Below are 24,679 nucleotides of genomic sequence, written 5' to 3'. Positions count from 1 at the left end.
TCTCATGGCAGCTTTGAAGGGTTTGTTAATGCTGACATCAAGTGGGTGGAGCTGGGCTGTCAAGCCCCCAGGTATGACGGCAAGTTTTGGTTTTTGCTCTGCAGCAATCTTCTTTGTGTTTTTTGTTCTGTGTGCCCTGAACTGATCAAGCACCAATAGGGCAGGTTTGCATAAAAGCCCACCTGGTCTCCTTCTCCAAACATCTCAAACCAGATCTTCATCCCATCTTGATCCATCCAACCCTTGTCATGAAATGGACAATCACTCCTTGAGGAATGTCTTCCTTTGGCATTGTTTTGCATTTGAAAATCAGCATAGGAGGCAGCTTGGTTCCATCGGCACAACAAGCTAGAACAACTGTACAATGGCTCTTTTCATGTCCACTTGTCTTCTCATTTAGTTTTCACCCCCTTCTTATCAACAGTTCTATTACTTGGGACATCAAATTGAAGGGGGACTTTGTCCATATTTGCAATCTGTCCCAACTCAAACTAATATATCTTCTGATATTGAATGACGAAACAATGAAATTCAAGGACCTTCTGCTCATTGCTTTCAGGCATCTTTTGGGCAAGTCTCATGCATGTCCATATGCTTAATCCATTCTGTTTCATGAACCTGAAGCTCCAATTGTGTCGTCCTTTGAAATCTAACTTCTTTTTAATCAGCAATTCTTCCTGTCTCATGCTGAACCATCTTTGTGGACACAGGAATTCCAATTGCCCTTTGCTCTTCAATCCATATCTTCAATTCCCTCTCTAAATCAGGCTGTTTTGCTTACTTGCCTCTCATGGCCTTCTGCTGTGGCATTTTCAATAGGGTTTCTTCTTCCTGTAGCCAGTCTCAGATTGCTCAGTTGGAGGAGGACCAAACTTATGTTCAGCAGCATGATTTCCATTCACTTTTGCAAACTGGATCACTTTTACCTTGAATACAGCACTGTACAAAAATCTTCTCTGAGCCATTTCTGGGCAGAACGTGGCAAAATGTAACCTACCGTAATATACAGTAATAAGTGTGAAACAATGAACACAAAGACAACAAGCATAAAAAAGTGGGAAAGGAAAGTAAAAATATCTACAACCACTGTATAAGACGCACCCAGTTTTTAGACCCAAATTTTTTCTAAAAGGTGTGTGAATTATACATGGGGAAATACGAAATAGTTTCACAAGTAGGATTTTACAGAGACTTAGACTATGGGGCGTAAGAGTCAGTGGTGCTAAAATTATCACTCTCAGATCACGTCCTTGTGAACAGAAGTAATTAATATTTTGGAAGTCTTAGTCATTTTAATATTCCTTGGAGATAAAATACCGTATTTTTCACTCCATAAGACGCACCTAGGGTTTAAGGAGGAAAATAAGAAAAAAAATATTCTGAACCAAATGGTGTGTTAAAATATTTAATAAAATATACCACAATATTTCAACAATGTAAACTCAACAGCAGTATTAACAACCATTAGCACTGTTATTAACAAATGAGAAGAGAGAGACTTTAATGTTCAAATACTCTTCTAGTTGTCCAGGAACCCGCAGCAGCTAAAAATAAATAAATAAACATTTGCTCCACAAGATGCACGGGCATTTTCCTCTACACTTTTGGGGGAAAAAAGTGCGTCGTATGGAGTGAAAAATATGCTAATTCCTTTAATATCCTTACAAGGTATCTACAAAGTCCTCCACAAAACAAGGTAATTACTCACTCTGATCCACCTAGGGCGAATGTATCCATAAACCTACATAGCAATAGCTTTTCATTCTTGGACAAGAAATGTTTTCAGAGGAAACTGAAGCTTCCTTCTTTTGGTTTGGAACATTCTGGTAGACAAGACTTTAAGAAGCGGGATAGACCTGGTCGGTTGGCTCAGTGGTAGAGTGTCAGCCTGGGCTGTGGAAGTCCCAGGTTCAATCCCCAGCCAGGGCACACAGGAGAAGTGTCCATCTGCTTCTCTACCCTTCCTCCTTCCTTTCTCTCTATCTCTCTCTTCTTCTCCCGCAGTCAAGGCTCCATTAGAGCAAAGTTGGACTGGGTGCTAAGGATGGCTCCATGGCCTCCGCGTCAGGTGCTAGAATGGATCCAGCTGCAATAGAGTAATGCCCTAGACAGGCAGAGCATTGCCCCCTGGTGAGCATGCCAGATGGATCCCGGTCAGGCACATGCGGGAGTCTGTCTCTCTGCCTCCCTGCTTCTCACTTCAGAAAAATACAAAACTACAAAACTACAAAAAAAAAAAAAAAAAAGGCAGGATGGCCTGACCAGGCAGCACGAGGTTCAAAACCTCAAGGTTGCCAGCTTGAGCACGGGCTCATCTGGTTTGAGCACAGCTCACCAGCTTGAACTCAAGGTCACTGGCTTGAGCAAGGGGCCACTTGGTCTGCTGTAGCCCCCCAGTCAAGGCACATATGAGAAAGTAATCAATGAACAACTAAGGTGCTGCAACAAATAATTGATGCTTCTCATCTCTCTCCTTTCTTGTCTGTCTGCCCCTATCTGTCTCTCTGTCACAAAAAAAAAAAAAGGCGGGATAAATATGAGGTCTAGTACATGAAAGTTTCAGCTCCCAATGGAAGGGTGTTCATATTGTGCTCTCTAGGCTAGAGTGGGTATTATTATACAGATTAAAATACATGTGAGAAAGACTCGTCAGCAAAAAAATATGAATTTTGATGTCTATTAAAATTTCAACCTCTGTTTTGAAAGATTTTAGTTGGTAAACCATACTTAATATTTCAAAATATTTAGATATTATTTCCAGCTCAAGGTTTCAGAAGCATAAGCTAAACTGGTTTATATTGGTTGGTCTTTCTAAAATATTTTACTTTTGTCATCTGACCAAAAATGTAGCACATCTTATCAGACAAAGAAAAACACTATCTTTCCATATTTCTTTCTCCTTCCCCTTTTTAGGTGAGAGGAAGGGAGATAGTGAGGCAAACTCCTGCATGTGCCCCGACTGGGATCCACCCAGCAACCCCCTCTGGGTTGATGCTCAAGTACTGAGCTATTTTTAGCACCTGAAGCTGACATACTCAAACCAACTGAGCTATTCTCAGTACCCAGAGCCATGCTTGAACCAACTGAGCCGCTGGCTGTGGGAGGGAAAGGGTGGGGGGGGAGAGGGAGAGAAAAGGGGAGGGAAGGAGGAGAGGGGGAGAAAGAAGGGGGAAATGAGGGGGAGAGAAGCAAATGGTCGCTTCTCCTGTGTGCTTTGACCAGAAATGGAACCCAGGACATACCACAGGCCAACACTAGCCAGGGCTCCATATTTCTTTTGTAGCATCTCATTTCATTCCACTATTCAAGATTTTACCAACAAAGCAGAAAAATAATATGCCAAATACCTCTGGCAAAGGTATGACTGATAATACTATCCAGAAGGACAAGGTACAAATTTTAGTGTTAAAGTTAAGCTTTAAGTCCTGTTTCTGTCACTTATTTTACAACCTTGGGTAAGTTGCTTAATTATTGCAAATCTCAATAGCCTCACCTATAAAGTCAGGATAATAACACATGTAGCTCACAGGGATACTTTTAAGTTAGTCAATAAAACACACAGAATGCCTAGTATATAGGTTGGCACATAGTAAGTGTTCAATAAATGTCAGCTCCATTTTCATAAAACACATTTGGGTCTGAACTACCTGAATAATGGCCTCAGCACTATGCTTCAATTTGGCCTAGGAAACCTGGTGACTACTGAGCTCTATTTTAATTTCTGGTTTCCACTGTTTCTATGACACCAGGGTGCAAATTCATCAGAACTTGTTATTTATCCAGCATGGCAGGTACACAGGGTACTCTAGGTTAGGAAAAATGCAAGCCTCTGCTATAAAAACCCTGTGGATTAAAGATTACTTACAAGTGAAAACTTTCTCTTATCTAGTAGTTACTTCCCCCAACTCTTCTCATAATTGTGGCATTGATTTGAACGTGGTTGAGAATACCTTACTTAAAATGCCCACCAGACAATGGTACCTGAATAAATGCTGCCGGCTACTATGAATCCTTCTCCTCAAAGCCCCCTGAATCTGTTTTGAAGAGTAAGCAAAACCTTCTATGCCAAAATTTTAGTAGCAGGCTGACAATAACATCCTAGGTTTTTAAAAAAACCCCAAAAAACTCAATGATGACAATGACAGAAATTACCATTTTGTGAGCAACTACTTCCACAAATCAGGATAATTACCTTATATGTACTACCTTCATTTCACATAAGCACCGCAGGTTTTGTCTCCATTTGCCAGATGAACAAAGGCTTAGAGAAATTTAAGTAAAAAAACAGGGAAATGAATACAAAACTTATCTTCTGTCTACTAGTACTTTCTACATGTTGTTTCATTTGGCGGTAGCAGAGAATACTACTACTCCACAAGTCACAAGTGCCACCTCCTCCTGCATATTGCTCAGCAAGGCTTTGTCAGACAACAGCAACAGGGATCAGGGATAAAGCAAAGCTAAGGGCTTCCCTATATACTAGAGCTAGTAAAAAGATAAATGAAGAAATCTTCAAAAATGAGAAAAAGATATTACCAGAAAGAATTTAATTTATCAAGTAGTACATGTATTCATCAACAATATATGATCATCTCCTTTGCTTTTTAAAATCACCCACGGAAGTCACAGGGCAAAAAACAAAAAAACAAAAACTATCTTATATTATCAATGAGGAAACAAGCCCAGGGAAATTAATTCAACAATCACAAAGTCATGGCCGAGCTGAATTCCCACCATAGAACAAAGACTGATAACAGAGGTACACGGATCTCATGGACACATATCCATTTCAAGGACTTGATGTCACAGGACCAAAGGTGAAGATACATTCCCCCAGAACAATGTCCCATTCATACAAAGAACAGTAGAGCTCATGTACCACTCTGTTTAAGCTCTTTTGAAAATGCAAGATATGAAAGACCTATTCCATTCATGTTCCTCAATTTTCTCTAAAAAATTTCAACAAACAAAATTTACCACCTGAAATAAGATAAACCATTTAGCTGTCAGGGGTAATGTGAAGTTAGTTCATAAATGTTCCCAGACAAAAGGCTGTAATAAAATACAAAACAGCAATGTGTATTAGTAGAAAAAAAGATTTTGTGGCAACATTAAATTTATTAAATGTCACATTCTTTTTTTTTCTTTTTTTGGTATTTTTCCAAAGTTAGAAGCAGGGAGGCAGTCAGACAGACTCCTGTAGGAGCCCAACCAGGATCCACCGGGCATGCCCACCGGGGGCGATGCTCTGACCATCTGGGGCGTTGCTCTGTTGCAGCAGGAGCCATTCTAGTACCTGAGGCAGAGGCCATGAAGCCGTTCTCGGCACCCGGGCCAACTTTGCTCCAATGGAGCCTTGGCTGCAGGAGGGGAAAAGAGAGACAGAGAGGAAGGAGAGGGAGAAGAGTGGAGAAGCAGATGGGTGCATCTCCTGTGTGCCCTGACTGGGAATCGAACCCGGGACTTCCACATGCCGGGCCGACACTCTAACACTGAACCAACCAGCCGGGTTTTTCTTTTTTTAAGTGAGAGGAGGGGAGATAGTGAGACAGGCTCCCACATGCACCCTGACCAGGATCCACTTGGCAACCCCTGTCTGGAATGATGCTTGAGTCAACTGAGCTATCCTCAGTGCCTGGGGCTGATACTCAAACCAATCGAGCCACTGGCTGCGGAAGGGAAAGAGAGAGAAACAGAAGAGGGAGAGGAAGAGAAGCAGATGGTCATTTCTCTTGTGTGCCCTGACCAGGGACCGAACCTAGGATGTCCATGTGCCCAGGCAATGCTCTATCCACTGAGCAAACTAGCCAGGGCCAGGAAAAGTTATTTTAATTAGCAAAACTTTCACTGCTAAAACTATACTGAATCAAATTCTCATGTTAAATGTGTGGGGAACAAAATCATTATGCTTCATTTCATTTTATTCTTTAGACTGTCAGCAGTATAAATGACTAATACAAACAAAACACAAGTACTAAAAGATAACAAGATCATATTAACAGGTTTATAATATGCAGCCTATGACAAGAAACAAATTAAAAGACAAGAAAATTCTCAGTGATGAAAATTTCTACCACTTAAGAAGGTTTCGTATGACTACACATTTCTTTGATAACAGGGACTGAGAGGCTGGGCACGAAGCTCAGGACAAGACCAGCACGCCTTCTGCGCCAGACCCATTTCTGTGTGATCTACCCAGCTTCCCATCCTAGAAGGCACATTCAGCTCTGCAAATGTGGCATGCCTGGCCAATACCAACCACCCAAACCACAGAAACCCAGGATCACGTCAAAGTCCAGAACATAAAACTCAAGTCTTATGATCTATTCAAGGAAGAGAAACATTTTAAAACCACCTTAAATTGCTGGACAGCAATATAATTTAGGCAGTGGACATAACTTCCCTGTGATTCAGTTTTCACATAAAGTGAAGTGTTTGACTTAATGATCTAGGTTATGAGAAATAATTATCCTTTCCAAACTATACTTATCTCAACTTTTAATATTGATACATATTTTTAAATTTTATTTATTTTACAGGTTATAGGTGGCTAATAAAATGTACTTACCAGGGCAAGGGAAACATAAGCACACACTGATGAAATCTTAAACGCTTTACAGTTGATTTCAGCAAAATTACCTTAAAAAATCATAACAAGCCTCTGCATTTGAGGCCTATCATGCTTAAATGCTTGACTTTCTCTGAGGTCCAAGAACAATGTACACTACTTATGCAATAAAATCAACAGGAGTAAACAAAGTCAGAGATTTAATATGTACTCATGTTTCAGAATGTAACCATTTGTGTGGGAGTAAAGAGAACAGTGAAGATGTGTAAATGAACACCTTGTCCTTTTAGCAAGGCAACCATAATATCTCACCTAAACCCAGGCACTCTGAAGAATAATCATCATGCCAAGACCAGAAATGGAAACCAGCCTATCTCAGGGACTCCATATGGTCATTCTATATCTAATTGATATTTTGAATAACCCCATTAAAATGCTACTAATAAAGGAAACAATGGTGCCTAATACAAAAATTCTGATATAACTTATGTTGCTACAGGGAAAAACCTGTCCTGAGATTTATTGGTTTCAACTCTACTACTGAATGGCTTAAGACAAGTAACATCACCTGTCTAGGCCTCCATTTCCTTAGCTGTTATATGAAGTTACTATATTAGTGACTTATTGAAGGAAAGACAAAGCACCAAGTGACTTTCTGTTCCCATCCTGAGGAAGTGAAGGCTGAGACCAAGCATACGACTGAAGGCTGTTGCGCCCAGGGAAGGCCTCAAGGACAGGATGCTTGGCCCTGCTGGAGCTTTCTGCAGGTCAGGAATCAGACAGCAGATGGAGTGGTGTTATGCCTCAGAAAGGGCAAGAGCAATCTAGTCAGTTTTACAAAACTAAATAATAAAATTGTACACTGTATTCTGCTTGTTAGTTTCTCACACATAATGTCATATTTCTGCTTAATAAAGTGGATAACTGATCTGTCGGCAAACTCATTAGTCAACAGAGCCAAATATCAACAGTACAACAATTGAAATTTCTTTTGAGAGTCAAATTTTTTAAACTTAGAGGTAGGTACATTCCCTATTGAGGTAACACCTGCACGTGGTACTTTGTGGAAGAGCCACACTCAAGGGACCAAAGAACCACATGTGGCTCGCGAGCCATGGTTTGCCGACCACTGCTCTAAGGCACCTCAATCCTGGAGAGATTGGGGTCCTCTGCTTGTAGTATTATTGCTGCCTCATTCCTTTGAAACTCCTCTTCATGAATCCCTGAATAATAACAACTTCTTGATGTACCTTCTTACTTGAAAATGTTTGTATTTCATCCTAGCATGCCTTTTTCCCAGGTGCTAAAGGTCTCCAAGAAGTACCAAAATGATAAGGCAGAAAAAAAGCTCTGATTTTAACTTTCAAGGTGAATGACATATTATAAACTTGATTAACTGATTAAAAATCAAAATTCCAATAGCGAGATATATAAATTACACATCATTTCTACTCCATTCACCAGAACAAAGCCAAAAGAATTTTGGTTTTGGCCCTGGCCGAGTGGCTCAATGAATAAAGTGCCATCCTGGTGCTCCAAGGTCGTGGATTCGATCCCCAGTCAGCGCAAATATGAGAAGCAATCAATGAGTGCACAACTAAAGGGAACTAAAGGAAACAGCAAATTGATACTTCTCTCTCTCTATCCCCCCCTCCTTCAACCGCCCCCCTCTTCTCTCTCTCTCTCTCTCTCTAAAATCAATGAAAAAATTTAAAAAAAAATCTGTCTTTGGCAAAAAAAACAAAACAAAAAACTAGAAAAAGTTTTTAACTGACTACCTACGTGTGGGGGTCTGGGAGCACTGATCCCAAAGAATCACTGATTTTATGTCTAATATTTAGGAGACACTGGCAGTTCCTTCAAGGTCTCATAGTTACTCTTCTCAAAGCATTCTGAAAAATATGTTCTTGGCTATTCCTTTGTTTGTTTTGTTTTTTAATAAATGAAGAACTGAATTCCGAACCAGCCAACATTATATCTCAGTTTTATCAATCAAGTCAAATATATGCAGAAACATATGAAACAAGAATTTCTAATTAGTTTTAAAAAATGTCTGAAGCGGTAGAGCGTCGGCCTGGCGTGCAGGAGTCCCGGGTTTGATTCCCAGCCAGGGCACACAGGAGAAGCGCCCATCTGCTTCTCCACCCCTCCCCCTCTCCTTCCTCTCTGTATCTCTCTTCCCCTCCCGCAGCCAAGGCTCCATTGGAGCAAAGATGGCCCAGGCGCTAGGGATGGCTCTGTGGCCTCTGCCTCAGGCGCTAGAGTGGCTCTGGATGCAACAGAGCGATGCCCCAGAGGGGCAGAACATCGCCCCCTGGTGGGTATGCCGGGTGGATCCTGGTCGGGCGCATGCAGGAGTCTGTCTGACTGCCTCCCCGTTTCCAGCTTCGGAAAAAAAGAAAAAAAAAAAAGTCTGAAAACTAAAAACAGGGAAAACATAGTGTAAAAATTCAACCTTAAATTAAGCAAGTGTTACTATGTCATACCAACCAAAACTCCCAACCCTATGATCATCGTACCCAAACCATGAAGGCTGTTCAGACATGGATACACACTACAACATGAAGGCACCATCTGGTAAATGTGGACCCTGCAAGGAAATTCCAAATTCTACAAACACTTTAGATATACACGTAATAATCCCCTATGAAATTTAAAACTCTTTTTGGATATGGAAGCTTGAAGGGCTTAAAGTAACTGCACAGAGGGTCTTTCCAGCGTGGCAGGTCATGAATTGGGTAAAAACAAAAATGTTTGCCACCTAGGAATGACTCAGAATGTTGAAAAATCAAGAAGTATAAAACAACAAAAAGCTATTATAAAGATTGGATTACCCAACATAAAGCATAAAATAACCCCAAAAACCCAAAAGTGCCAACACGAACTGCCAAAGAGTAAAAGGAAACCTTATTATTCAACACTAAATGTCCTCTAGCAATGAGTACTGAAGAAAAGATGAAACTGTTTGTACTTTCACATTGTTCTTGGAGGCTCACTATTCAAATTACTTTTGCAAGTATATATTCACTAATAAAAACATGCTAACTGAAAAAGGTGAGGCATATTGTAAATTGTCTCTAGGAGGAAATATAAAGGCTGGGTCACATCCTCTGAGGTAAAATCATTCTCTAAAGAAAAAATATTAGCACAAGAAAGCAAAACTAATTTCACAAAATAAGACAACAGAAAGGAAAATAGAATTCTTTCCTCATGCTACATTTTTGAATTAAATTTTAACATGTACAAGATAATGCATTTTATAGAATGCATTAAATCAGGGTTTATTAATTTGTTACTAAATGTAACATCTAATATTAAATAAAAAGAAAAACAGAATATTTAATAACTAAACGTACTACAGCCCAGAAATAGTCTCCAATTTACCACTTAAGAATATAACATTTTGATGACTTCAGTTTCCCAATATTCAACACATTCTTTAAATATTTTCACACCAATATCCCTCTCTATTTTCATTTGTAATATACATTTTTAAAAAAATTAACTCTTTATTTTAGAATAAAATAAAAATATAGAAAAGAGGCAAAGACAGTACAGAAAGTTCTCATGTGCCCCACACCCAGGTTCTTCCATTGTTATCATCTATATCCGACTAATGTCTGATACACGTTAGTTACAACAAATGAAGCAACAGGAATTCATTATTATTAACTAAATGCCACACTCTATTTGTATTTATTCAGTCTTTTCTTAATGTCCTTTTTCTGCCCCAGGATCCCCACCATATTACAAAGATACATTACATTTAGTTGTCCTGTCTTCTTGGGCCTCTCTAGACTGTAACTGTTTCTCAGACATTCCTGGTTTCTGATGACCTTGACAGGTTTGAGAAGTGCTAGTCAGGTATTTTGTAGACTGACCCTCATTGGAGTATGGTGTTTTTCTCACAAATTGTCTAAGGGAGTTTTGGGGAGGAAGACCACAGAGGTAGAGTGTCATTCCCATCACAGCGTATCAAGAAAACATGCCATCTACAGATCACTGTTGTTGATGTTATCTCCTGGCTGAAGTGGTGGCTGTCTGGAGTTTTTCTCTTCTTTTTTTGTTCCTTTGCTCTTTCCCTATTCTTTTCCCTTCCTTTGCCCCTCCCTTCTCTTCTCTTGTCTAGCAGTTCCTTGCTTCCCACCCCAGTCACAGAATCGGCCATTTCTCGAGGAAGCACTGGTTCCTTGTACTGAAGAATGCTTTCGGAAACAAAGATCAGTGCCCTAGTGTGCTGTCAACTGAGGTGCCCTTGCTGCTTGGCCTGGCAGCAGACAGAGTAAGGAAATCTATGTGTGCATACTAGCTAACTTACACACACAGACCTAGCAATAGTTCTGTACGTAGCCATCTGAATCTCTATTAAGCTGAACATCAGTTCATATGGTCTTCAATTCTAATCTAATACTACAGGAATAGTTTTAGCCTTACTTGTCTGTAAGTAGTGAGAAACTCCAACTCCCAATCCAACAGTGAGAAACCCGATTCCCATTTGCCAGACAGGACACATAACTAACATGACAAAAAAAAATTCTATTAAGCTAAAGATGTGCCAGAATAGAGAAAAGTCATCTGAAGTCAGTAAAAAACTTCAGCAAATACATATTAGAGAAATATTTAAGGTTCACACATCAATACAAATCATATACTACAAATAAGTATACTTCAAAATATTACTTTTCTAATTCTTAAGCACAAAGAAGCAATTCTGTGTAAAAAAATCTAAAAATTATTGCCATTAGTTGTGTCAAATAGAAGGCTAGCTTTTTAAAAAAAATAATGTCCAAGGAGGATTAAAAATCACAATATCAATTACTTCTAAAAACTTTCCCCCAAAAAGACCAACAGGCTTATTCTGCCACAGCCGGCAGAACAACTCCAGAAGTGGGAGAGGACGTCTACACATACAAGGCCCTTTAACAGTGCGCTTATCCCTGGCAGGAGGATAAAAACATATTACTGGTGATCAAGGAACTGTGGGTAGTTCTATGCTTGTGATTCTCTGCCTAAGGCCAAGATACTTTTATTTAGTATGTCAATAAACTTCAGTTTGATGATGAGTTCTTTTGCACTTTGGTTTTTATTACATAAGACGAAAGTGAATTGTTTCTCATTAACAAGCCCATTTTCTCCTATCAGTTTGTGGACCCAAGTGTGTCAGAGTTTTCTAGGTAACCTGTCCCTTCCTCCCCCGACCCTGCCCCCAACATTTGCTTGTCTGTCACTTCTTCAACAGCTCCAGACGTCCTTATCTTTTCCCTTCTGGGCAGCCACAGGCCAGGCTGGGTAGGCAGGTGCAGAGGTGCAGGAGCTCTGTAATACCCGCATACATTCCTACTTTCTCCTGGGCTAGAGAGACAGGCAAAAGCCTACAACGCCCTATCTGTATTAATAAAGCACATATAAAAACAAACCATGTTCCTATCTCCAGCTGGAATCATTGCCTTGGTAGATCCCACTGGTACCCTGCCCCATCCTTAGCCCCTCAGTGTGTCAGGCTTGACTTCCAACTGTCATTGCCTTGGTCTGAGGTGTCCTCTTGCTGTTAGAGGGAGGCTGGAAGCAACAGACAGCAGCTCCAACCAAATGACTAATTCCTCTGCCTCTTGAGACTTGGGTGGGATAATTCAGATGAGTGTTTTAAACCAGCTCTCAGTTACCAGAATTAAAACTCCAGCAGCTCACAGTGACAGCTGGTTTGAAAACATGCCCCCTTAAATGCTGTCTTCCCTTTCCTGTCTCACTTCCCCACTCCCTATAGTGGCTCCTTCCCCTTCCAAATTACCTACTTCCACTCAAATCTTGGTCTTGGGGTCTGCTTCTAAGAAACCCAACCCATTCCCAGAACTGCGTATTTCTACTCTTTCAAGAATGTTAAGAGCAGGCTGACTTGGCCATTGCAGCAGCATCTGTCAGGAGAACAAATGCGTTCTGAGGTTCAAAATAGAACTAGACCTGGGTTCAAATCTTGTATTGCTATGTACTATGCAACTTATTTAACTCCTCTGACCTCTCTTTTCTACCCTTCTGAAATGGGATTGTAGGAGGACTGAGTGACATAACATGCAACAACAGCATCTGTAGAAAATACATGCCTTACTGCCTACAGAAACAAGACCACCATCCACTGTTCCAAGAATATAACCTCACTAACCTCGGACTCTCTTGTCCAGGAAGATAACCATTAAGTCAAAAACTTCCCAAAAGACTCATCAACTTTTCAAGAGAACAACACACAGGACTCTCTGACCCCTCATCTTCCAATCCTCATCTTGCTATGTCCACCAACTCTGAACCACTGGGCTCACTGAATCCTAGCCAAGACCTGCACTGAGAGACCTGAGTGACACTTCAGAATCTCAGCTTTGCCTTTCTGGGTCTAAGAGGCTAAAGCTATTCTTATGATAAAGGTAGTGTTTCCCCAGCCCTTTAATGATAAGGTCAGTGTGGTCAGTACTGCCAAGATCTCACTATTCCTTAAATAAATGTGACAATGGCATTTTTTTCTCTTAAGATTTCCCCATCATTCTTTAATTTTCTCTGAAATTTAAAAAGGCTAAAATTTACTTAAATTTTTCAACAATGGCAATCAAGATTTTTTTCATGTTTTTGGTTTTTGCTCTCTGCTCTTAAGAATTCTGCACAAGGGCCCTGGCCGGTTGGCTCAGCGGTAGAGCGTCGGCCTAGCGTGTGGAGGACCCGGGTTCGATTCCCGGCCAGGGCACATAGGAGAAGCATCCATTTGCTTCTCCACCCCTCCACCGCGCTTTCCTCACTGTCTCTCTCTTCCCCTCCCGCAGCCAAGGCTCCATTGGAGCAAAGATGGCCCAGGCGCTGGGCATGGCTCTGTGGCCTCTGCCTCAGGCGCTAGAGTGGCTCTGGTCGCAATATGGCGACGCCCAGGATGGGCAGAGCATCGCCCCCTGGGGGGCAGAGCACCGCCCCTGGGGGGCGTGCCGGGTGGATCCCGGTGGGGCGCATGCGGGAGTCTGTCTGACTGTCTCTCCCTGTTTCCAGCTTCAGAAAAATGAAAAAAAAAAAAAAAAAACAAGAATTCTGTACAAAGGGCACTTCCAAAAATTCTAAAAGGGGAAAAAAAAGTTGTACCAAAACATATCAAACACATGGCCAGTGGTTAATTAGCCTTTTTTCAAAGTGCCTGCTGTTCCGTCCCTGTGCCTGTATCGGACTTCCTACCAAAGCTGCTGCTACGAACCTACCACCAGAGAAGAGGGGATCGTTTGTGCCAGGAATTGTGAAAGTTAAAATGTAATGGACTGGGATGCGAAAGGACCCAGGTTCGAGATCCCAAGGTCGCCAGCTTGAGCGCAGACTCATCTGGCTTGAGCAAAAAGCTCACTAGCTTGGACTCAAAGTCGCTGGCTCGAGCAAGGGGTTACTTGGTCTGTTGAAGACCCGCGGTCAAGGCACATATGAGAAAGCAATCAATGAACAACTAAGGTGTCACAACGAAAAACTGATGATTGATGCTTCTCGTCTCTCTCCGTTCCTGTCTGTCCCTATCTATCCCTCTCTATCTCTGTTCCTATAAAAAAAAAAAAAAGTTAAAAATCAAGTTTGCAACAAAACAATCTCATCCTAATTATTATTTAAATTGGATATTCCTACTACTGGACCTTAAAATAAGATCATTATTAGTTGTCAGTCTGCCATATTATGTAGGTTTGAATACTGTCTTAACACAAAGAAAACCGACATCTTTATTCAATAATATAATAGTAAGATCTATATTCTATGTTATAGCATGATGCATGAATTTAAAAAACTCACAATATATCTGTACTCACATTAGACCTAAAAAAAACAAGACATTTCTCTTAGAAAGAGAAAAATAGGCATAAAAAATGGTAAAACTATATGACCCTTCTGTTTTAAAAACATGCATCTAGCCTGACCAGGCAGGGGCGCAGTGGATAGAGCTTTGGCCTGGGATGCTGAGGACCAGGTTCAAAACCTCGAGGTCACCAGCTTGAACATGGGATCATAGACATGATGACCCCATGGTTGCTGGCTTGAGCCCAAAGTTCACTGGCTTGAAGCCCAAGGTCGCTGGCTTGAGCAAGGGGTAACTAGTTCTGCTGGAGCCTCCCCCTTTCAAGGCACATATGAGAAAGCAGTCAATGAACAACTAAGATGCTGCAACAAAAAATTGATGCTTCTCATCTCTCTCCCTTCCTATCTGTCTGTTCCTCCTTCTCCCCACCTCACTAAAACAAACAAACAAACAAAAATTCATCTACCTATCTGTCCCTCTATCTTTAGAAGGATGTACACATGAAAGTGTTAACATGAAGTCATATCTGGCTCGTACAATTATGAAACTTTTTTTATTTACCTAAATTTTCTATTTTCACAATAAACATGCATAATATTTAAATTTAAAAATACTTTCTTTTAAAAATTTAGGACTTTATGATGAAAACCAACAAAACTACCATTAAAAGACTTTTAAATATTTTTATAAAAAATTAGGCTCAGCGGTAGAGCGTCGGCCTAGCGTGCGGAGGACCCGGGTTCGATTCCCGGCCAGGGCACACAGGAGAAGCGCCCATTTGCTTCTCCACCCCTCCGCCGTGCCTTCCTCTCTGTCTCTCTCTTCCCCTCCCGCAGCCAATGCTCCATTGGAGCAAAGATGGCCCGGGCGCTGGGGATGGCTCTGTGGCATCTGCCTCAGGCACTAGAGTGGCTCTGGTCGCAACATGGCGACGCCCCAGAGGGGCAGAGCATCGCCCCCTGGTGGGCAGAGCCTCGCCCCTGGTGGGCAGAGCGTTGCCCCTGGTGGGCGTACCAGGTGGATCCTGGTCGGGCGCATGCGGGAGTCTGGACTATCTCTCCCTGTTTCCAGCTTCAGAAAAAAAAAAAAAATTAAAGAGATAAAGATAGAAAAACTTTACACAAGGAACAAATATAATTTTAGAAAACTGATTCATGACCTGCAATGGACAAGTGGTAAAACGACACAGATAATTTACCAATTCTAACACTTGTCAAAAATAACAGGATTATTGAATTTCAGAGTTGAAAAAAAACTCAGCAAAGCCAGTAAATGTAGGGCCTCTCCTCCCTTCCTCTGCATGCCTACATATTATGGAAAATTAGTTGGACCAGATAAATAAAAACAACTTATCTCTGCTATGCTGAGTCTACTAAAAGCATTTGGTTGTGATGAGTCCCTTTCACTCTGAATTCTCTTTCTAATTTCTGTTAATTACCCTAATCAAGTGGATATCTCTTAACTGTTTAGGTTTTAGAGTCACTAAATAACACTGGGACTAGCCAATGCATTCCTATATTTTGTGACAGGTTTCAAACAGTATTATAAACTGCTTTATGGATTTTTAACAAGGGAATGAAATTATGTTTGAAGTGAATCAGGGACCTTCTTCATATTCAGATAATGCTTTTCAAAAATCTAAACTGCATGTCTGCAGTGTCTGAGTCTTCCCTCACGGAGTCATCACCCACACCACTGAGAGTGCTGGAGGTGCAGCATTCCTCGGCACTCAACCACTGTCTCCAGAGACCTCCTCTAAGGTACTCACATCTGTTCTGCAAACTGAACCCGTAATTTTACTTATTCTCTCACACTGTAAGTGACTGGAAGATATGCAGCTTCTGTTCAAAGACAGAAAGAAGTGTCTGACAAATTGATGTGTGAGTCCCTAACAACAGTCCTTTGCAACAGGTGAATCAGTCATGCTATTACTTTGAAATTTCTCCCATCTAGTCTATTCTCCTGTCTTCAATCATGTAACAGGCGATCCTGTGCACACAGCTCACTAACAAAATATAATGTCTCTTCAAATACTCATGGGCATCTTTCTTTCTTATAAATCCCTTGATTGTTTTGAAGAAACTATGGACTTGTGGTCATTCATCCAATGATGAATACTACCTTGCTAACATCAAACTTACACTCTGCTGCACTTTCTGTGACTTTTTCATACACAATAACATTTTTGTTTCATTGTTTTGTTGAAAACATTTTAAAAGACAAACTAATGATAATGCTAACAATACACGTAACTCAAATGAAATAGTCTGGAGAGTCACAATGCTCACACATAGGCATACACATTACAATAACAACCTGGCTGACAGGAACTATACATTGATTATAATTGTCTTATTGATTATAAGACACATCACAATTTCAGACGTTAAAATGTAAAACAGCCCTGGCCGGTTGGCTCAGTGGTAGAGCGTCGGCCTGGCGTGCAGGAGCCCCGGGTTCAATTCCCAGCCAGGGCACACAGGAGAAGCGCCCATCTGTTTCTCCACCCCTCTCCCTCTCCTTCCTCTCTCTCTCTTCCCCTCCCGCAGCCAAGGCTCCATTGGAGCAAAGCTGGCCCAGGCGTTGAGGATGGCTCTATGGCCTTTGACTCAGGTGCTAGAATGGCTCTGGTTGCAACAGAGCGATGCCCCAGATGGGCAAAGCATACCCCCTGGTGGGCATGTTGGGTGGATCCCGGTCGGGCGCATGCGGGAGTCTGACTGCCTCCCTGTTTCCAACTTCAGAAAAAATACAAAAACAAAAACAAACAAACAAACAAAAAATGTAAAACAGAAAATGTAGGCCCTGGCAGGTGGCTCAGTGGATAAAGTGTCGGCCGGGTGTATAAATGTCCCAGGTTTGATTCTCAGTCAGGGCACACAGGAGAAGCAACTATTAGCTTCTCCCCCGCTCCCCCTTCCCCTCCCACAGCCCGGTGGCTTGATTGGTTGAGGGTGGCCCCGGGCACTGAGGATAGCTCCGTCAGAGCATGACAGCCTCAAGCACTAAAAATAGCTTGGTACTCAAGCATCATCCCCAGGCAGGGTTGCTGGGTGGACCCAGTTGGGGCACATGCAGGAGTCTGCCTCACTATCACCCTTCCCCTTACAAAGGGAAAGGGAAAGGGAAAGGGAAAGGGAAAGGAAAAGGGAAGAGGGAGGGAGGGAGGGAGGGAGGGAGGGAGGGAGGGAGGGAGGGAGGAAATGTACATTTTACAATCAAAACTCATTCATCTAATAAAGTAAAATAACCAACTTTTTTACAATGAAAAGGACAAAAATAAATTGAAGAAAACAATATCGTAAATAAAAGAAACGTTTTATTCATTGTAACAATAATACGCTATAGTATGATGAATGCATAAAAAAAACATTTGTAATATTTTATATTGTAATTATGCTTACATGCCTATTAATTTTTTTTTTCTGAAGCTGGAAATGGGGAGAGACAGTCAGACTCCCGCATGCGCCCGACCGGGATTCACCCGGCATGCCCACCAGGGGGCGACGCTCTGCCCACCAGGGGGCAATGCTCTGCCCCTCCGGGGCGTCGCTCTGTCGCAACCAGAGCCACTCCAGGGCCTGGGGCAGAGGCCAAGGAGCCATCCCCAGCGCCCGGGCCATCTTTGCTCCAATGGAGCCTCGCTGTGGGAGGGGAAGAGAGAGACAGAGAGGAAGGAGAGGGAGAGGGGTGCAGAAGCAGATGGGTGCTTCTCCTGTGTGCCCTGGCCGGGATTCGAACCCAGGACTTCTGCACGCCAGGCCGACACTCTACCACTGAGCCAACCGGCCAGGGCCTGCCTATTAATTTTTAATAATAATTGTAAAAAAAAGTACTCATTTAGATACAAATACGTCACATCACACGCAATGGATCGACTCTGCATCGATCAAATATGGACAGTTACAGATTAGTCTTCCAATACCAGAAAGGAGGACAATTGGTCACCTTAAATAAAGGTGTTGTAATAACCTTTGGTAAGAGTTTTTTTTTTTTTTTTAATTTACAGAAACAGAGAGAGAGACAGAGAGAGGGATAGACAGGAACAGACAGACGGGACCGCAGATGAGAAGCATCAATCATTAGTTTTTCATTGAGACACCTTAGTTGTTCATTGATTGCTTTCTCATATGTGCCTTGACTGTGGGCCTTCAGTAGACCAAGTAACCCCTTGCTCAAGCCAGCGACCTTGGGCTCAAGCTGGTGAGTTTTGCTCAAACCAGATGATGAGCCTGCACTCAAGCTGGCAACCTCGGGGTCTCGAACCTGGATCCTCCACATCCCAGTCCAATGCTCTATTCACTGTGCCACCGCCTGGTCAGGCTGGCAGGAGATTTTAAAACAATGAGTTACAGGCTCAATTCTTAAGGACTCTAATGAATAATAGGAATGACAAACAGTCAAATAACCATAATACAAGTTAGAATTTGAATTAGATAAGCTGTTTTCGAATTCAGATAAACTGCTATAGTAACTCACTGAGGAAGTCCAAATTACAGTACTTAGTGGAAAGAATAAGAAAAGACAGAGACCAGAGGAAGTGCTGAGAGAACAGTGCAAACCAGGAGCAAACTTAAGGAATGGTTATGATGAATGGAGCAATGTCTTGGAGGAGATGGATGAAGCAGTCTTTAGAACAGGGGTCAGGAACCTATGGCTCGCGAGCCAGATATGGCTCTTTTGATGCCTGCATCTGGCTCACGGACAAATCTTTAATAAAAAAAAAATAACGTTAAAAATATAAAACATTCTCATGTACTACAATCCATTCATTTCCTACCGCTCATATTCATGGTTGCAGGTGGCTGGAGCCAATCACAGCTGTCCTCCAGGACAACACCAAATTTTTATTGCATGACGCATAACATACAGGTCTGGCTCTCACAGAATTATTACATTTTAAAATATGTAGCGTTCATGGCTCTCTCAGCCAAAAAGGTTCCCAACCGCTGCTTTAGAAACAATATGTCTTTATCTCACTACTGACAAGAAAAAAGAGTCTTTAGAAATGTCTTAAGATATATGTTTTTCCTCTTACAGTTAATAGGAAAAAAGAGGTTAGAGATTATTAAACACCTTAAGATGGAAAGACAGACCAGAGACAGGTCAGATTAGCTGGAGCTGGTGCGCTGGGATGGGAGACCAGGTATGCACTATTGATGATGAGGAAGCAGACAAGGCAGCCAGTGTGGCACACAAGCCATGGCAAACGTAATGATGGTAAATCAGATGACTGCGCCTCAGTAGTAAGCTCCAGCTGAGGCTAAATTAAATAAATAGTGAATGGAATTTACCAGCCCAGGCTGACAACATTCTCTAGAACAGTGGTCTTCAACCCCCGAACGGCACCGGTCCGCAGAGAAAGAATAAATAACTTACATTATTTCCATTTTATTTACATTATTTCCATAATATTTAAGTCTGAACGATGTTTTATTTTTTAAAAATGACCAGATTCCCTCTGTTACATCCGTCTAAGACTCACTCTTGACGCTTGTCTCAGTCAAGCGTCCCATCCTAAAGGCCGGTCAGTGAAAATATTTTCTGACATTAAACCGGTCCGTGGCCCAAAAAAGGTTGGGGACCACTGCTCTAGAAAAGTTCAGAACACAAGTAGGAAAAAAAAAGATAAACTGTGGGATTTACTCTACAATACAGCTTAAGAATTAGAATGAAGGAACTGAAGGCTGTGAAAGCATTTCTGAAACGTCCACCCACAGAATCCCAAGTTGTGCAGTATTCCTAAAACCTTAATAGGTTTGGTCTTTACAAAAATATTACCATATATTTATTAAAGGCTCTCACATCTATAATCTCATTTCATCTTCCTAACAGACCTGAGATATTTTTATATGGAAAAAGACCAAATCCCACATCACCCAGCAGCTCCTGACCCAGTCATTCAACTCTAAGTCCACCACTCCCCCTGCTGCCCCAGCTGCTCCCGCTGTAATTACTCTGACACTCTGAATCAGTTGCCAAGTGGTTTGTCCTGGTATCAAATCAAATGCTAATTAAGGCTCACTTCATTTACAGTCTCCCTTTAGACTAGTTTCTAGGTCTAATATAAAAGAGACTCTCCCTTTTAAATTTAAAAATCTTAGACTGACATTAAATATAACAGGAAAATAAAAGGGGGAGTATAAAAAACAAATAAAATAAAAATTGTAAAGATTAACATATTTTAACATCTACAATGTGTCAAACATATGTTTTTCCTTGTTAAAACTGCAATTAGAAACAACTCAAATGTCCATCAACTAAGAAATACTGTGTGTCCTTAAAGTCATGGTGCACTTTTGCCCGGTCACAAGAAAGCAACAAAAGACGACAGAAATGTGAAATCTACACCAAATAAAAGAAAAACTCTCCCAGTTTCATACCTATTCAGTGCAGTTCGGTGTGGGCTCACACACAGATTTTTTTAGGGCTCCTTAGGTAGCTATCCCGTATAGCAGGGGTCCCCAAACTACCGCCTGTGGGACACATGCGGCCCCCTGAGGCCATTTATCCGGCCCCCGCCGCACTTCCGGAAGGGGCACCTCTTTCATTGGTGGTCAGTGAGAGGAGCATAGTTCCCATTGAAATATTGGTCACTTTGTTGATTGAAATTTACTTGTTCTTTTATTTTAAATATTGTATTTGTTCCCGTTTTGTTTTTTTACTTTAAAATAAGATATGTGCAGTGTGCACAGGGATTTGTTCATAGTTTTTTTTTATAGTCCGGCCCTCCAACAGTCTGAGGGACAGTGAACTGGCCCCCTGTGTAAAAAGTTTGGGGACCCCTGCCGTACAGCCTCTACAGACTCATCACTGACTGATGGCCTACCAGAACGGGGTTTCTCCACCAAACTGCCGGTTTCCTTCAACTGCTTATCCCACCAAGTAATGTTATTCCTATGTGGTGGCACTTCATTATAAATGTGCCGATATTCACGTTGCACTTTGGTCACGGATTGGAATTTAGCGAGCCACAGAACACATTGAACTTTCCTCTGTACCGTCCACATCTCGACTGGCATGGCCGTGGGCTGCTCCGCTGTATACACGGTGTTACGTCATCATCTGCGCATGCACACATGCTGCCACATCATCCTACAGACACTGGGAGGGTTTTCCTTTTACTTGGTGCAGATTTCACATTTCTATCGTCTTTTGTTGCTTTCCTATGACCAGTCAAAAGTGCACCATGACTTTACGGACACACTGTATAGTATCATACGATGTAAGTAAAACATATAATGAAATATTATTCCACAATAAAAAGAAATATAATCCTGAAACATGATACATCATGGATGAACTTTGAAAACATAATGCTAGGTCAAAGCAGTCTGGAAAGACCACATATTACATGATTCCATTTACATGATATGTCCAGAAAAGGGAAAGCTAAATAGATTACTGGTTGCCAATGGGCTGGCAAAACTAGGAGGAAATGAGGAGTGACTGCTAATAGGTATGATGTTTCTTTTTGGGGTGATGTAAGTGTTCTCAAATTGTGGTGATGGCTGCACAATTCTGTGAATACTAAAAACTACTGAATTGTATACACTTAAGACTGAATTGTATGGTATATAAGTTATATCTCAATACAGCTGTTAACAATTTGCAATTAGTTCTACCAGTCATGGGTGTATAGGTGTGTGGGTGTATAAACACATACATATGCATAACTAATTAAAACATGAAATAAAATGTAAGAGATTACCAGCTTGAGCATGGGTCACTGGCTTGAGCCAAAAGGTCGCTGGCTTGAGCCAGGGGTCATTAGCTCTGCTGTAGCCCCCAGGTCAAGGCACATATGAGATAGCAATCAATGAACAACTACGGTGCTGCAACAAAGAATTGATGCTTCTCACCTCCCTCCCTTCCTATTTGTCTCTATCTCTCTCTCTCTGTCAAAATAATAATAATAATAATAATAATAATAATAATACTCTCAGTGTTCAGTGATGCCAATAAATCTGTCTGAGACCAAGACCTCCTGCAAACTCCTCCTATTTCCCAGCAGACAGACAGACTGGCTGCCCTGTTCTCCCCTTTAACTTTCCTCCATTTCCACTCCAAGTCATAAAAATGCCCCGTTTCATCGCAGCTCTCAGGAATATTCAGGCATCCAGGGACTACAGTTAAAAACAAACTCTTACTCTCCTCAACTCTTGTATTCCTATACTTTAAACCTATATTCCTATAATACTTGTGTTTAAAAACAAATATTACTGGCCAGGTGGCTCAGTGGATAAGCTGTCAATGTGGCACACCAGAGGTCACGGGTTTGGCCCCTAGTCAGGGCACATACAAGAAACAATCAATAAGCACACAATAAATGGAACTAAGTGAAACAATGATGCTTTTCTTTCTCTCTTAAATCAATTTAAAAATTAAAAAATAAATAAACAGATAAATACTACCCATCGGACATGCAAGAGTGGCATCTAGAATAATTGTGCAGCATTACCACAGCCCTGGAGAATACTCAGGTTACCACATGTTTTTCCCTTACCCAATGTGAGATATAAAGTTTTTTATCTTGAAAACATCTAGGGTGAGGTGAGATTTTCCCTTCCTAATACTTGATTCTGAATAATCTGAAACTGTTTCCCAGGAACCCTAGGAAAGCAGAGACTTTGGGTATGCTCCTCTTATAAAAAAACTTCTTCTTGGCCTTGGCCAGTTGGCTCAGTGGTAGAGCATTAGTCTGGCGTGTGGCTGTCCTAGGTTCGATTCCTGGTCAGGGCACACAGGAGAAGCACCCATCTGCTTCTCCATCCCTCCCCCTCTCATTTCTATTTCTCTCTCTCCTCCCCTCCTACAGCCATGGCTCGATTAGAGCGAGTTGGCCCTGGGCACTGATGATGATGGCTCCATGGCCTTGTCTCAGATACTAAGAGCTCGGCTGCTGAGCAATGCAGCAACACCCCAGATGGGCAGACCATCACCCTCTAGGGGGCTTGCTGGGTGGATCCTGGTCAGGGTGCATGTGGGAGTCTGTCTTTGCCTTCCTTCCTCTCACTGAATTAAAAAATATATATATTTCTTCTTAATTTGATAGTTCAGATTATGCATAATCTATCATTCTAGGGCACTGTTAACAATTTTAAAACATTAAAGAAATATCAAAGATTATGCAGAGAGTATTACCACAGCATTTGATACTATATATAAGTAGATCACTAGGGAAAATGTAGATATCCAACAGAAATTTAAAAGCTTGGTCAATTATGATACAGACACACAAGAGAACAATTGCATCCATAAAAAATAAAATAGTTATAAAGATGAGGTAGAAATATGGATAGTATTTACCATATAAAGTGAAACACCAGAACATAAAATGTATATATGTATATGATTTGACACTATGTACTCCTTAATAAACTCGTCTTTTAAAAATATCTTTTAAGCCTGACCTGTGGTGGCGCAGTGGATAAAGCATCGACCTGGAAATGCTGAAGTCGCCGGTTCGAAACCCTGGGCTTGCCTGGTCAAGGCACATGTGGGAGTTGATGCTTCCCGCTCCTCCCCCCCTTCTCTCTCTCTTTCTCTCTCTCTCTCTCTCTCTCTCTCTGTCTCTCCCTCTCCTCTCTAAAATGAATAAATAAAAATAATAAAAATAAATTAAAAAAAGATAATTCATACTTTAAAAAAAAAAAAATATCTTTTAAAAAATAATTTGGAAAATGACTTACCCCAAATCTTCCATTTTTAAGGTTTCCCCATTGATTCTACTTGCTCAATTAAATTTCTTTTATTCTCCTATGCATTGCCTTTCTAGTCATCATTATTTTCTAGTACAGTTATTTTTATTTCTTTCACTCATTGTCTTGACAAAAATTTCATTACCTATCATACTGTCTTATCCAACTCCAAGAAAAATATCTATATAGAGGCTACAAAGCAGAAAAGCAAGCCCCCCATGGCTCTGCCCGTACTCTCCACACCAGGCGTTGCTGTCACTGTGAAAGCTACGGAGCAGGAAAAGGGAACTGAAAGGGAAGACAGGGCCTGTAGCATGTCTCAACGTTATTTTCTGATTATTTGTTTCTGTCTATCTTAGTGTGCACAGGAAATACACATTTAATATAATCAACTACTACGAGTTTCTTACCTATTGCACGAATCTGATTCCAAAAGAGAAAGAGTTTCCTCATGAATGTCAGTACAACTGGAAGAATCATCGGATGTATCAGGCCCTGACTTCCCCAGGGAGGCCAGCTCCGCCTGAGGAAAGTGCTCCACTGTCGAGGGCATCTCTGAGAATTTCATTTTATTATCCTCCCCTTTTAAAATGAAGAAAAGAAGAAAAACAA

The 24,679-nt window shown here is 41.3% G+C and overlaps 1 protein-coding gene across 5 annotated transcripts in view; it reads right to left on the bottom strand.

Annotated features, from left to right (window-relative positions):
- RAD18 (RAD18 E3 ubiquitin protein ligase) overlaps positions 1-24,679 on the bottom strand; it is a 154,353-nt gene that overhangs the window by 31,646 nt on the left and 98,028 nt on the right. For all 5 annotated transcript variants that reach the window (XM_066245067.1, XM_066245068.1, XM_066245070.1 and 2 more), the window contains one exon: positions 24,478-24,649. In XM_066245067.1, the coding sequence (XP_066101164.1) occupies positions 24,478-24,649 (172 nt within the window). The remainder of the gene's footprint in view (positions 1-24,477; positions 24,650-24,679) is intronic.

Source organism: Saccopteryx bilineata, chromosome 10 (genome assembly GCF_036850765.1).
Source record: "Saccopteryx bilineata isolate mSacBil1 chromosome 10, mSacBil1_pri_phased_curated, whole genome shotgun sequence".
In the NCBI taxonomy this organism is placed as follows: Eukaryota; Metazoa; Chordata; class Mammalia; order Chiroptera; family Emballonuridae; genus Saccopteryx; species Saccopteryx bilineata.
Note: the sequence above shows the minus strand (reverse complement) of the source record. Positions and strands in the feature narration are given on the sequence as shown.